Source organism: Eleutherodactylus coqui, chromosome 7, assembly GCF_035609145.1.
Source record: "Eleutherodactylus coqui strain aEleCoq1 chromosome 7, aEleCoq1.hap1, whole genome shotgun sequence".
NCBI classification, from domain to species: domain Eukaryota; kingdom Metazoa; phylum Chordata; class Amphibia; order Anura; family Eleutherodactylidae; genus Eleutherodactylus; species Eleutherodactylus coqui.
This window is the reverse complement of record NC_089843.1, coordinates 193,260,857-193,275,705: the sequence shown is the minus strand read 5'-3', so window position 1 is coordinate 193,275,705 and position 14,849 is coordinate 193,260,857. Positions and strand designations below refer to the sequence as shown.

General features: G+C 41.9%; 1 protein-coding gene across 2 annotated transcripts in view; it reads right to left on the bottom strand.

Annotated features, from left to right (window-relative positions):
* Positions 1-14,849, bottom strand: part of LOC136573044 (excitatory amino acid transporter 1-like) — a 124,914-nt gene that overhangs the window by 28,135 nt on the left and 81,930 nt on the right. For both annotated transcript variants that reach the window (XM_066574166.1, XM_066574165.1), the window contains exons 5-7: positions 14,373-14,577; positions 8,195-8,237; positions 4,222-4,556 (exon numbers count right to left, since the gene is read on the bottom strand). In XM_066574166.1, coding sequence (XP_066430263.1) covers positions 4,222-4,556; positions 8,195-8,237; positions 14,373-14,577 — 583 coding nt within the window. The remainder of the gene's footprint in view (positions 1-4,221; positions 4,557-8,194; positions 8,238-14,372; positions 14,578-14,849) is intronic.

The window sequence follows — 14,849 nt, the reverse complement described above, 5'->3', positions numbered from 1 at the left end:
TAACTTGTTATATTGCGGCTCTTCAATTACCATACTACCAGATTTAGCCAGGCATAGTCTTCAACTACACAGAGCTCTGAGATCCTTACGAGATGCCCTGAAGGAAAGAGACATCACATAAAAGTGGAGATTCCCCTTTCATCATATAGCTAAAAAGGACGGTAAATCAGCCATATTTCGCTCCTTTGGAGACCTGCCCAAATTTCTGAGTACCGTTGAATTACCCATAAGTTCATTGCCAGAGTAGCCCTTTCTTCCTTTCCTGCCAGTCACAACTCCTACAGAGCATTGGGTAACCACAAGACCAAAACAGCAAAGGGACCACCGACGTCCTCATCACAAAACAGTCTGAACGTGGGCTTGGAAGCTTACCCTCATCTTTCTACCAATAGCGTCAAACTTCAGCTGAGGTTTCCCATATTTGAAAATGCAGAAAAGTTCGTGTTTTAATGGTCTGTCTACAGAGACTGTATTACATGATACACTGTTGGGCTACATCAAACATACTTTGGATGTTTCACAATAATTTTTCCCCTGTTGGTTGTAAGGGGTAATCTTCTTAATAATGTTAATCCATTTATTGCCTGGTGTTTAAGACATAACCTATACGGGTTTCAATTCTTTGGCTGGGAGCTGTAAGCGATTCTCCTCTGTTATTTCCCTCCCTGTATGTGTGGTCTCGACACTGGCTCTCGGCCAGTGACCAACCTGAGGAAACTAACATGGTTTCCAGACAAATATACCTTACCTATCTCTTCTATTTTTACTCTTTTCCCTTTCTCTCGATGTAACAGTGGGGGATTGACAACTTGGCAGGACTAACATTTTGTTCATATGTCACCAAGTGCATAAATAAACCAGCCAAGACGTGCCAGAATTTGGAACACCTTCATAAAAAGGGAGTGATAATAACTATTACAAGAGACTCACTTCCAAAACTCCAATATCCATAGATGTAACTCCTGACACTACACAACATGGCACCATAGTCCTTATCCCACTAAAAAAACTTTTGGTCTATCCATCGCGATACATAACTCCCTCATCAAACCATCTCCTCCAAATTAGATCCTAGGGGATGGTATATATTCCCTAAAATAGCTGTAGGTACAAGTATACTGACCATAGCTAATGCATATTTCCCTAATCAAGCTCACAGGTGCTCTTCAGGTCCTGGATGCTGGAGGCACTGGCAAAATTTGCTGCAAACTCCAATATAATACTCGGCAGAGACTTCAGTCTCTGTTTTGACTAGATGCTGGATTCATTGGTGAATAGATCTGGTGTCCCTGCTGCCAGGATATGTAATCTTAGAAGAGCTCTTGTAGCCATGAATCTCATTGATCTTTGGAGAATATTACACCCTGGGGCCAAGGATTTTAGTTACCATTCCTTAAAGCACAATAGTTGTAGCTACTTATCTATTTGTCTCTCATGGCTTACTAGACCTGGACCCACCTGCTCAATAAATATTTTTTTGTGGTTGGACCATGCCCTGGTCTGCGCCGCCCTCAGGGGATTCTCTGGGAGACACAGGACTCATTCCTGGTGCCTGAATGACAATCAGGATTTCTGTAGTGACCACGCGGCAGACAACACACCTTCACCGATCAAATGGGAGACCCTGAAATGTGTGGTCAGAGAGATATTTATTTCACATGGTTCCAGGTTGAAAAAGAATTGATCACACAGGTTGGAGGACCTGCTTAAACTCTCTAGAAACCTCCAATACTTCTTCTCCTTCAGTTTAATTAGAGAGGAAATTTCTGCAATTCATCAGCAGATCCTTTCCATTATTGATCAATCCTCACAATGCTTTAGAGATAGGGCCCGTAGATGCACGGGAACAAAAGTGGTTGTTGGTTGGCGAGAGCCATGCACCTGAGATCATCCCCAGCCTACATGTTTTCCATTGATCCTCCTGATAAGGGCTTGGTTCATTCAACTATCAACAGTAAAAACCATGTTACTCAAGTTGAGAAAAGATCCCTCAGCCTGTTGTAATTATTGTCTCATTTCGCTATTTAACATTCATGTGAAATTCCTAAAGATCCTGGCATCATGTCTACAGCCATTTAATCCTTCCTTAATCCATAGAGAGCAGGTTGTTTTTTTGCCAGGTTGCAAGGCTAGGGATAACATGATTAAGTCTATGTCCCTTATTTTGCGAGTTCTGCTGTGTTTGCTAGCAGTTGACACAGAAAAGGTGTTTGACAGGGTCTACTGGTGGTTCCCTGAGGCGACCCTGCGAAAGATTGGTTTGGGTCCTAGAGTCCTGAATTGGATAATGTCTTTATACCATAACCCGTCGGCACAGGTCCAGGTAAATGGAGCTTTATCCTCCTCATATAAATTAAAAATGGTACTAGACAGGGCTGCCCCCCTATCACCCTTTTTGTATGTCCTGATATTGGAATCTCTAACAAACGTCCTTAGAAAAAATACAGATATACAGGGATTTGGGGTGGAAACCTTTAAACATAAACTAGCATTGTTTGCTGATGATCTCCTGGTTTTTGTGGCAACTCCCAGGATTGCCCTTCTGGCCATTCTACAGGATTTTGAAGCATATAGCGTGATCAGCAACTTTAAGGTTAACATTCCTAAAACAAAAATTCTTAATGTAACCATCCCGACAGATGAGGTGTCAAGTCTTTATTTACCATTCAGTAGAGAGATGATAGTATTAAATACTTAGGAATTTAGCAGCTAATCTGGATTAGTTATTTGAGTTGAACTACAAGCCTATGCTTCCCTCACTGGAGGCAGATTTGAAAAGGCGGAAGCATGGGACGACTTTGCTACATGCCTGCAACTGATCTCGAGGCCGGGTCTGCTCACTTCTCTTGAGGTTAACCCTGCACTGCCAACCTTTTTCAATGGATCTTTTTTAGCTCATGTACAGTACGTGATTTCTAGCACAGGCATACGTCTTTGAGGGAATTGCTTGGGGAGTAGGATCCTCTGGCCGGGGCATGGCTCCACTATCTACAAATATGTTATTTCAGTTCTTCGGGTCTGTTAATATCTCTATTAACAGCATCAGTATACCAATTCGAAAAATTATGTATGTCACCTACAAGTACTGGTGTGGGAATTTCTTTGGTGTACTGTATTCTGCTGGCAGAGGAGACACGAGACGACACCTTGCCCTTTAAGAGTTTACGGTGCTTATAGTTGGTAACAAGCTCCCTTTAATTTTAGGATCTGTTTTGGACCAAGTTTAAGGTTTGGTTCTTTGATTCTATGATCTTACACTCGTGTGCTCTCAACCTTAAATAGGGAATATTGGCTTCTACCTCACAAAGGTTTTTTACTTTCCTCTGAATCAACCTTAGGCTAGGTTCACATGGGGCATAATTAATGCAAAATTTCCGTGCAGACTTCCTGCATGGCAATTTTGCCTGCAGCTTTTTATCCCAAAATTAGCCTGCAAATCTCGTCCACACACTGCGGCCGATCTGTTATGGCCAAGCTGCACTGAAATTGAGATGCCGCGGGGAATTTAAAGATGCGGCATGTCAATTCTTTCCCCATTTCCACTTTCCTCTCTATGGGGAGAGACAGGTGCAGCGGAATGCAGGCAGCATAGCCGCTCCAAAATCCGTGGCGAAAGGCTGCCAGTTTTGAAGCTGCATTTCTCCTGCGGAAATCTTGCATTATTTCCATGCGGTCACTCAGAGATTTTGGCCCCATGTGACAACAGCCTTAGGGGGCAAAAGGCTGAAATGGATGGAGATGTGTCTTCTTTCAGCCTAGCAAACTGTCACTATGTTACTCTGTGCCTCTTCATGTGTGAGTTAAAAGCTCCATTCCTCCGTGTCGCAGACACATCATTTTCTGCTCACTTCTGGTAAATTCATCAGAAAAAAATATGTGGTTTTCACTAGTCATATCAAAAAGACAAACCTATTTTAGAGGCTCCTTCTTCAGGTCGATTAACAAATGACGGATGGAAAGAAAAAGCAAAGCATTGAAAGATAAACCAGGGTCAGCGTGTATAATTATTTCTGGCTAGTCAATAAAGGTATCATCTGTATAATACTTGTCTTTTTCATACAAGAGTATTGAACAACACGCTATTTTTGCTGTACATAGAAAAAAAATATGAAAATGCTTGCATAAAACTCCATTTTACACCAACTTCTCAGCCTGCTCCCACGCTTATTCCTTGCTATGATCCTCAGGTTTACTGTTTTTGACAGGTTGTATTAGCCTTACCATATAATGATTGCCACAAGCCTCATGATGGCTTCATTAAGACAATCAAAGAATTCCTTGAGAGCTCTTCCTTGTTCCTTCATGTTCCCAATCACCAGGCCAAAGCACATGGAGAAGACTACCAGACCCAAAGCATTCACACCATTTGCTGAACCTGCAACAGGTACCACTTCTTCCATTTCCATCATCTCATGAAGTCTTCCCATTGCCCGGGTAACATTCTCTATGATGTCACTGATGTCAACGGCTTCAGTGGGCTGTTCTGCTGATGCCGTTATGTTCTGCTCAGGTTGGGCGGGTATTTGGTAAACTTTTGTGTGGTATTGGGTCTTGTACTGCACAGAAGAATATATACTTTATTACAAATTAAAAGAGCAAGATGCACAGGACTAAATGTTGCAATGCAATGTTACCAATAGTCATAGCATACAATATACAGTATTTAATGTGTCCTTTTCTTTCTACAGACTTTGTACAAAATTCGTACAAACAAATAGAGAAATCCAAGTTCCAAACTAAATACCCAGTGACATTATTAGGAGCTTTCAACCATTGGACTATCTGCTGCTGACCGGGTTAGGCTGACTTCCAGTAGAAGAGGTGCGGCAGCACAACACAAACACTGAAAAGAAAACCTGAAAAAGCCTTGTGCTTCCTTCACAAGAAGATCTGTAATGTCATAAAGTAATGGATGTGGTTGCATTGTGATATCTTTTGATAAAGGTGATCAAGAAGTAACTGCAGACCCAAATCAGACCCTTTGTTACTGCAACTCTGTAAGTTATGTGTTGCATCAAAAAGCAGAGTAATTAATATAATTTAAGGTAACTTTAATCCAATTCTTAAAATATATAAACCATATTGTATGCCCAAGTGCACAAAGGGAAAAGCTATAAATGCTAACAAGTACTAAGTGCAAAAAAGATATAAAACTCAATATAAAATACAGATTGGAGCTTGCCAGTTACTGCCCCTTCTGAAATGCAATGCATAGCGTGTAGTGCATGAAGAACAGTCTTGGGATTCATTATTTGAACTCTGTATCCCTTATTAAGAAAAAAATCTACAGTAGTCAACATGGTTTACTTCCATACACTGCACCCTACAAGACTATTCTGTCCTCTGGTTCAATAAACGGGGTGACAGCCCTGAGATGGGTCAACCCATGCAAGAACCATGTCCCCAAATGCCCCTGTTGTCACCTATCTGTCACATCTGGAATATTTACAGCCATCACAGTCCTGAACAAACTATGCTGGACAAATAGTGTAGCACTGAACACGGAGGTTTAAGAATGCCTTCCGGTTCGGGCAGTGATACACTGGTGGCTTCCGCTGGTTTAGAGCTAATTGCTGGGCTTAACTCGCAAGTGCAGTCCAACAATTAGCAGTAAACCACGAGCGTTAACAGCGCCGGTGTAATGGGGTCCTTACTTTGATGAATCCGGGGCATGCAGATTGGTTTCTGCTTCTTTACATGGTTTAAATAAAGATAAAACATCATCTGGGATAAAGCTTTGGGATACAAATGTCCTTCATCACCATATGGTTTGTGTAGCGTCCAGAAGGAATCAGCAGCAGCTAAATCCACACAACATAACCTCCTGAACGGAGAGGAAATCAGTGAACAAACCGAGTCATTGGGACATATTTATAAGGTTATGTAGAATCTAGTATTTTACTGGTATCATATAAAATACATCCCTGAATTTCTTACCCAGACATCCTCTAAGCCATGTGAACTATAGGCAGGGCTTCATACATTGGGACTAGAAATTGTCATTCCCTGGTTTTGGTAAAAATAATAAATGTGGCCGGCAAATGGTGAGAAGCAGAGAAATGATCAGGTCGAGTAAATCCTGCCCCCCGTCTATATTGTACCTTGTTCTAATATAAGCAGTGGATTTCTATAAGGCCATTTACAATCAGTAGTTAGGAGTTGCACACTTTTAAAAGCAGAGTCCCTGCTCCTCACACCGCAATGAACATGACAATATAATTCGACTCCCTACACCTTTGCGGTTCTCTCCACAAGGAGATACATCCCCCCCAGCTTTATATTGATGGCCTCTTGCCTAGCCTATGCTGTTGTACGCTGCCGAGGAGCAATAACACCAAAACTACTGTATATACATGAATATTCTAGTTTGGCTCATATCCAAACTCATATTACAAGGTCTGTTAATAAGCTAGATACTGATTAATTGGGTAGCTACTATTCCAATAAGTGGCTCTGTGGACTCATTTGTATGCAGCTTTTAAAAAGCTTTTTTGGGGTACTGTTTAAATACACACATGTATATGATATATGCTTGCACAGACAAATTTTTCAGTTTTTTTTTCCTACAGAGAAGTGTCTGGAAAAACACGATTGTCAATAGGACTTTCTAATGTTAAAAAACGGATCACACAAAAATCACAAAGCACCAACATTAGAAAGTCCCATTGACAATCGCATTAAAAAAACGCAGTGATATCGCAGCGTGGGTAAGAGCCCTTAGGCCACTTTTACATGGCAGTGTTCTACATCAGTTTTTAAGCCAAATCCAGGAGTGGAAAATACAGAGAAAAAGTCTAAAAGTGTCATGGAAAGACTTGTTTTCATGTTTTAGATCTATTCCTGGTTCCGACTTACAAAAAGTGATGCAAAATACTAACCTATATGGGCTTATGTGTAAATATCCCTAAAGGTCTTGTAGCATCAGCTGAATGCCTCGGTGCTGCTCGTAGCGAAAATCCTTGGCCAGCCAGGTCCAGGGGCAATGTAATGTTACATGACAGCCAATCAGAAAAATGGTGGTCCTTGTGATAGAAGGATGGCTCAAGTTAATTGGAACAGGAACCTTTTTTACAAAGCAGCTCTCCAATAAAGCTCATAGACAGGAATCCTGATTGGAGTATTCCGCTATAGGATGTCATATGAACAGGGATTGACTTTTTGGACACCCCCTTTTAAGGTGTTGACACACAAATTAGATGTCAGCTGTCCCCCTATTTTGCTAGTGTTTTTTTTATTTAACAGTGGTCCCCCAATTTACAATATTAATTCAATCTAGGATGACCACTGTAACTTGAAAACAGTCTAGCTTGAGAGTAGAACTCTATAAAATACTAGTAATTGGTACAGAAATTAATCAAAATTTCAACCCAACATAAGAAAAAATAATAAAAAAAATAAAATATGCAGATAAAAGTCTGAAAGAGTTGCTGGAAGATGTAAATCACTTTCTATCTATACTGAGGATAAAAATATCTTCAGAGTCTTCTACAGTACACACAGTGTAGCAGAAAGATCTAATGGAGCCGTCCTCACCTGGTGCCCAAAGAAACAGCTTATCGTGGGGCAGGTAGATGCTATGACTAAGGCAGATATTTTGTCGAAACGTGTCAGCAATTTTGAGGTACCTGTATCCACATGGGCTGCAGTTTTCAACATGATGCAATAAATTTCACGTTTTATCCCATTTTTGGATGCTGGATACCAATTTTTCACTGCTGCATGTGGAGTTCGGGGGTACCATCTCAGATCTGACAAAAAATACCAGAAACTATTGCGCTGCATGCAAAACTGTTTCTTCCCATATTTTGTGCCGCACAGCTGAGCAGAGACTTGAGAGACCCTATTATAGTTAATTGGGTCTGTTCAGCGCTGTTTGGTTCTGTCATAGTATGGACCCATTCGGCCAGGGGATTCCCCTTTCCTCCTCCCCGAATGGAGCAGGAAGACGGACCCCCACCGCAGATGTGAAGGCAGCCATTTTTAGCCAACAGATGGCATTCTTATCAGGGCACGATGAGTGTAATAATTAACGATCATAAGGTTGGTCATTTGCACACTCTATGCCCATGCACTATCTGGAAGGGGCACCAACATACAACGCAAGTCCAGTTAATATAGTAAAAGGAAAAAGATACATTGTAAAGAGAAAATTGACAAGACCAGAAAGAAGAGAGGTTACAAGTGAAGTACATACCTGTTTGAAGCAAGCTTCTACTAGATTGGGTGGGAACATATTCCTTTAGAAAAATCAAACAGAATTACATTACACATGACACAATGCAGTACTCAACCTCCAAAGCCCTAAAACAATGATAAGGGACTGCGCTCCAACTCCAACAGTGTGTGAAATAATGGTGAAAGAACAGTATCGGGACTTAACCGGTGTCTGTGGGGTGAGCCCGGGATGGGTTCCCCCACTAAACACCTCCACGTCCTGGTTAGCATATAACCTGAATCACTCCAATGCAAATCCAAAAGATTGTGCCTTTATCCCTTTGTTAGGAGGGAGAGCGACTCGAGACTAATTGTACCCCAGGCCAGGGGGACGATAATAACACAAGGTGTAGAAAACAGAGAAAAAGAAGCTTGGCGCTGCAGCAGGACAAACTCCAGATGACTACCAAAGATCAATTGGTGATCTTTAATGTGAATGTAAAGAAATGGTACTTAAAGTCGCGGTAACGCGACGAAACGCGTCGTACATTCACATTAAAGATCACCAATTGATCTTTGGTCGTCATCTGGAGTTTGTCCTGCTGCAGCACCGAGCTTCTTTTTCTGTTTTCTACACCTTCCAAAGCCCTAAGCTCATGCCCACGGGCAAAAGAAGAATTAAAATCCGCTGCGGATTTTAACTCTTCTCCCGCACGCGGATCCGCACCCCATAGGGATGCATTGACCACCCGCGGGTAGATAAATACCCGCGGATGGTCAATAAAAGGGATTTTAAAAAAAATGGAGCATGAAAAAATCTGGACCATGCTCCATTTTCGTGCGGGTCTCCCGCGGGGACGGCTCCCGCGGGCTTCTATTGAAGCCTATGGAAGCCGTCCGGATCCGCGGGAGACCTAAAATAGGAATTTAAAAGAACTTACCCATCCGGAGCGGACCGGGAAGGTCTTCTCTTCCTCACGGCCAGATCTTTCTTGCTTCGGCTCGGCGGATGTGCCCGGCGCATGCGCGCGGCCCGCCGGCGACGTGCCGCCGGCGTCAAGAGTTCATCCGCCGGCCGAAAAAGAAGATCCGGCCGTGAGGAAAAGAAGACCTTCCCCACCCGCTCCAGATGGGTAAATTCTTTTAAATTCCTATTTTCAGCGCCCATGTCCGCGGGGCAGGAGGGACCCGCTGCAGATTCTCCATGGAGAATCCGTAGCGGGCCTGATTTTCCCCGTGGACATGAGGCCTAAAAGGGGAACCTGCCACCAGGTTCCTGCTGCCTGAACCCGGTAGAGATACCCAATCTGTTATTCTGATACATTGCAGCATTTCAGAATAAACACCCATTAAAGTTTGAGTTGGAACCGATCTCTGAATCAAAGAGGTGGGCCATGGCGGCTGCTCCCCGCTGGCAGCATGCAGACTGACAGCTCTCTCTATATACAAGCAGGCAGAGAGCTGCCACTCTACATGATCAGGGCAGGGAGAAGCCGGAATGGCTCATCTCTGACTCGAAAGCTCCGTTCCAACTCAAACATTAATGTGTGTTTATTCTGAAATTTTGCTGCATTTCATAGCCACACATACATGGGGAACAGGCTGTACCTGTCCAGGGTTCGTGCACCCCATGGTTGGGGCAGCCAGAACCTGGTGACATGTTGCCTTCAATAAGGAGCACAGAGCATGTATGTAATGGGACATATTTATTTAGACCAGCACAAGCCTCTTAATACATTAGTATTATTCACAGAGAAAAACTAAATGTCTAGTGAAATCCAGAGGGATATAGTAAATGTCAGCAGTCTAACCCAGGAAGAGACGCAGGGATTAAAGTATACAAGTCACCAGGTCCTGATGGTGTACACATCTGTCTTCTGAGGGAATTAAGTACAGTGATATATACACCATTAGTCCAAGGATTCTATGGTGATAGGGTCTGCTCTATAGAATTGGTGGTGCCAATATTCAATAAATAGGTCAAAAAGTGAACCTGGAAACTACAGGTCAGCAAGTTTACTTTCATTTGTGGGTAAAATGTTTGAAGGGTTTCTAAGAGATGCTATCCTGGAGGACCTCAAGCAAAATAGCAGTATAACTCCATAGCAGCAAGCGTTTATGGAGGGGTCACTCCTGTCACACAACCGGATCAGCTTCTACAAGGAGGTAAGTTCTAGTGTTGGTGATGAAATGTTCTTTCCTCTAGACGTAGCGGATGCCCTCTTGTTACCGTCGCAGTCCTGAGTATAAACAGATCACGGGAGAGATCCTTGTATTGTCCCCTCATGTATTTATACATACTTATTTGATTGCATCTTAACCGTCTTTTTTCCAGGGTAAATAATCCCAATTTTGACAGCCTCTCTGGGTATTCCTGTCCTCCCATTCCATTTATGAACTTAGTTGCCCTTCTTTGTACCCCTTCGAGCACTGCAATATCCTTCCTGAGCACCGGTGTCCAGAACTGTACGCAGTATTCCATGTGAGGCATGACAAGGGCCTTATATAATGGAAGGATAATGTTCTCGTCCCTCGCCTCTATACCTCTTTTAATGCACTCCAAGACTTTATTAGCCTTTGCAGCAGCTGACTGGCATTGACTGCTCCAGTCGAGTCTACAGACAACCAGTACCCCCAGGTCCTTTTTCCATATCACTTTTCCCTAGCAGTACCCCATTTAGTGTATATTGGTGAACTCCGTTTCTCCTGCCCATGTGCATAACCTTACATTTATCAATATTGAACTTTATTTGCCTACTTTACAGAGTTTAGCATAATTTGTAAATTTTGAAATCCTTCTCTATAATCCCTTTACAAAATCATTAATAAATGTATTGAAAACAAGATGACCCAATACTGCCCCCTGTGGTACCCCATTGGTAATTGTGGCCCAATCTGAGTATGCATTGCTAATACACAATTGTTAACCCAATTACACATTTTCCTTAGGCCCAGCAATCATTTATATATTTAGCACATGGCCTGACAGCAGCTCAGTCCCATTCAAATTAATGGGACTGAGCTGCAATATCAGGCACAGCCACTATACAATGTACAGCGCTCTGTATGGTATGGACTGAAGTCACAATGGAACCCATCTGTATGCTACTATCAAGTCAATCAGCTGATCGATGTGGATCCTGAACCGCAGACCCCCACTGATCAGCAATAGTTTATTCTCAGAAAACATATTTAAAGAAATTTACCGTACTAGAGTCTGCAGGCTCACTGTATGGCCAGTTTTTAAATATTATCACCATATTTACTATCCACCGGTCTTGTGGCACAGGCCTGTCCTTATATTTACTGTACTGCCATTTAAACAGTTTGGGTGATTTTGTGAGAAGGTGCTCCCACAGATCAGTACATACTGTACGCATGAAATTAAAGTTTTATTTAACTCGTTCATCCCTATAACATTAATGTATATCACAGAGCTGCAGGTTGGGTTTCAATCAAACTTGAGAGTCAACACCCAGCAGGTGTCGGCTGTGTAAAATAACTGATGCCTGCTGCAAGCACCTGATCATGGCATGAAACTTGTCAGCCCTCGCCACTGGCCCCCACGATGCGATTGCGGGGTGCTTATGGTTGCCATGGAGCCCTGGACCTTGCGAAGATTCTCAAGGCTGCCATATAATTAATCCTATTAAAGGTTAATGTTAAAAACACAATATACTGCAATACTGCTGTATTGCAGTACATTGTAGAAACATTCCGATGATCACAAGCTCAAATCCCCTAAGGGAACTGATAAAATGTTTAATTAAAGGGGTATTCTGGGCATTTACTACTGAAGACCTATCTTCAAGAAAATTTGTCATTAGTTGATCAGGAAACGTCAGCTGCTGGGGTTCCCCACCATAGCTCACTCCACAAAAAACAAACCCTCACACCCCACCGACACAAAAATAAAAATGTTTAATTTTTTTAAAGTAGTAAAACAAAATCTATAAGCACAGCATCATCGTGGTTGTACCGACCCGTAGAAGTAAATGTGTTATTCCTACCCCACCAGGATTGCCATAAAAGCAAAAATCCCCAAGAAGTGGCACAATTGTATTTAGTTTCCATTTGACCTCAATTAAATTTTTTTTTATAACACTTCCAATACTTTGAACGATCCCATTAAAAATAATGTGATTATGAAAAAGACAAACCCCAAAAAGTGTCTGGCATTTAAGGAGTTAAGTACACTCTTTATCAAAAAAATCAAGTGCCTAGTAGGAGTTGTGCCAAGATCTTTCAGCACAGTATTTGACTAAGGGCCGGTTGCACCAACCATGCTATTTACAGTACATTTAGTAGATTTGGGAAGTCTTTGTTTAGATCAAAGTGTAGTCATATTTCTTCATGGCCCCGGTACCTGTTGATATATGTGTATGTACCATATGTCCTCGAATGCCTTGCGTTAAAGAGGACCGGTCAAGTAGTGCAGGACACAACCCCCCCCCACACACCGCTCTCGTCTCCATCTCCACTCTTGTTTTTCCCCACACGTTCCTGCGCTTCCCCATCATTGCTGCGGTTATTTTGGTTCTCATAAACCACATAGGAACCCGCAAATAACCGCAGCAATAACGGGGTAATTTATGCAAAAAACAATACAAAAGTGGACACAACTACTGGTAAGCAAAGGGAATCTATTATTTGGCACTTTAGGATAATGAGGCGCTTGCATAGGCACATGCTACACACACAGGCTCCTGCTAAAGGATCTGGGATAAAACCCCTTAGTGACGAAGCCTGTGTGCGCCTTAATGACCAACTAATCCTTTCAGTTTTTTTCCATCGTCGCACTCCAGGAGCCATAACTTTTTTCCGTCTACATAACTATATGAGGGTTGTTGTTTTTTTTGTGGGACAGGTTGTATTTTCTAATGGCATCATTTTTAGGTACACTTTATGTATTGTAGAACTTTTATTAATTTTTTTTAGGGAGATTGGAGGGGAAAAAAAGAAATTCTGACATTTGTTTTTTGGATTTCATTATTATGGCCTTCAGTGTGCAAAACAAATAATGTGATCGCATTGCTCTGCGGGTCGGCACGATTCTGGCGATACCGACTTTATTCAGCTTTTTTGTTTTACTATTTGTGCACACAAAACACGCTTTTTTTTAAAGATTTGCTTTTGTGTCGCCGCATTCCAGGAGTTATAGCAATTTTATTTCTGCTGCTTAAATAGCATTCCACCCTTTTGCTACCCCAGCATGTACGGCAGCCAATAGGATCAGCCATCTGCATGCTGTTTGGTCCACTTCTGTCCGATTGCCCCAGGAAGAGGAAACAGGGACCTTCCCTGGCCAGGCAGAGGTTAACTTCCCTAGATACCAAAACGGGGCGAGGCCCAAACCCAGCTCTATACTTACCTTCCTCCAGCTTAACTATTGAACCCCTGGAGTGCTGAAGGACACTCCCTGCACCAGCACAGCCCAAGTCGCTGCGGCTATACGCCTGTGGAACTACAAAGATGAATAAAATCTGGCATGATTTTTATTTTTAACAGCGTTCATCGTGAAGTATAAATAATATTTTTAATTAATTCTGCAGGTCGGTATGATTATGTCAATACCAAATTTATTTAGGTTGTTTTTTTCGCATCTTTTTTACACTTTAAAAATATATTTTTTGTTTATCGCTGCATTCAGGGACCCCAAACATTTTTCTATTTTTGTCAATGGTGCTATGTGAGGTTTTGTACTTTTTAATAGTACCGTTTGTTGATCCATGCGATGTTTTGATCAGTTTGTATTCTGCTTTTCATGGCATGCGCTGTGTGGATTGAATAATGCACTACCTTTTTTTCCTGGATCATTACGAATGCAACAATACCACAGGCTTTTTTTTTTGTTTTTTATTATAATTTTTTTTTTCATATTAAAGGGAGAAAGCTGGAGCTTTGACGTATTTATTTTTATTTTTTTTACTTTTTTACTTTTTATTTTTGTTCCACTGGAGGACTTGAAAATCAACATATTTTCTCATTCATCTAAAACACTACTATACTTCATATAATGGCAAATAGCCTCCAGCCAAACTGACATTTAAAAAAAATGCTGATGATAAGTTAACCCCCCCAGTCCTCCCTCCCCTGTACCGCTACGAAAGGATTGGAAGAAGTTGATTAACCCCTGTCCAGAGATACAATTGTGCTATATGCCAGGGGTAAGTTAGATATACAGTATCTATTATCTAATACAAGTCCATTATTCTTACCGTATTAAATCCAAAATAGCATCTGTAGCCTGAACTCTCTCCACTTTTCCTTGGGATGTCATGTTCTCCTTGCTGCCTCTGCCTGGATGAATGATGATCACCATGAGAATGCCGATAAAAACCGCTATAAAGGTAGTTACCGTGTAGTACACAACTGCTCGCATGCCCATTTTTCCCGAGGCTTTGCTGTCTAGAGATGCCATACCTAAAACAAATCATACGGAAAATCAACAAGATAGAAGAATTACACATTTGCTGCCGCAATACCCCACCTCCAGGGTCATCATGTCCAACCCCCTGCTCAGTGCAGGATTCACTAAATCATCCCAGACAGATATTTGTCCAGCCTTTGTTTGAACACTTCCATTAAAGGAGAACTTACCAACTCCCATGGCAACCTGTTCCACTCATTGATCACCCTTACTGTCTAATATCTAAACTGTGTCTCCTCCCTTTCAGTTTCATCCCATTGCTTCT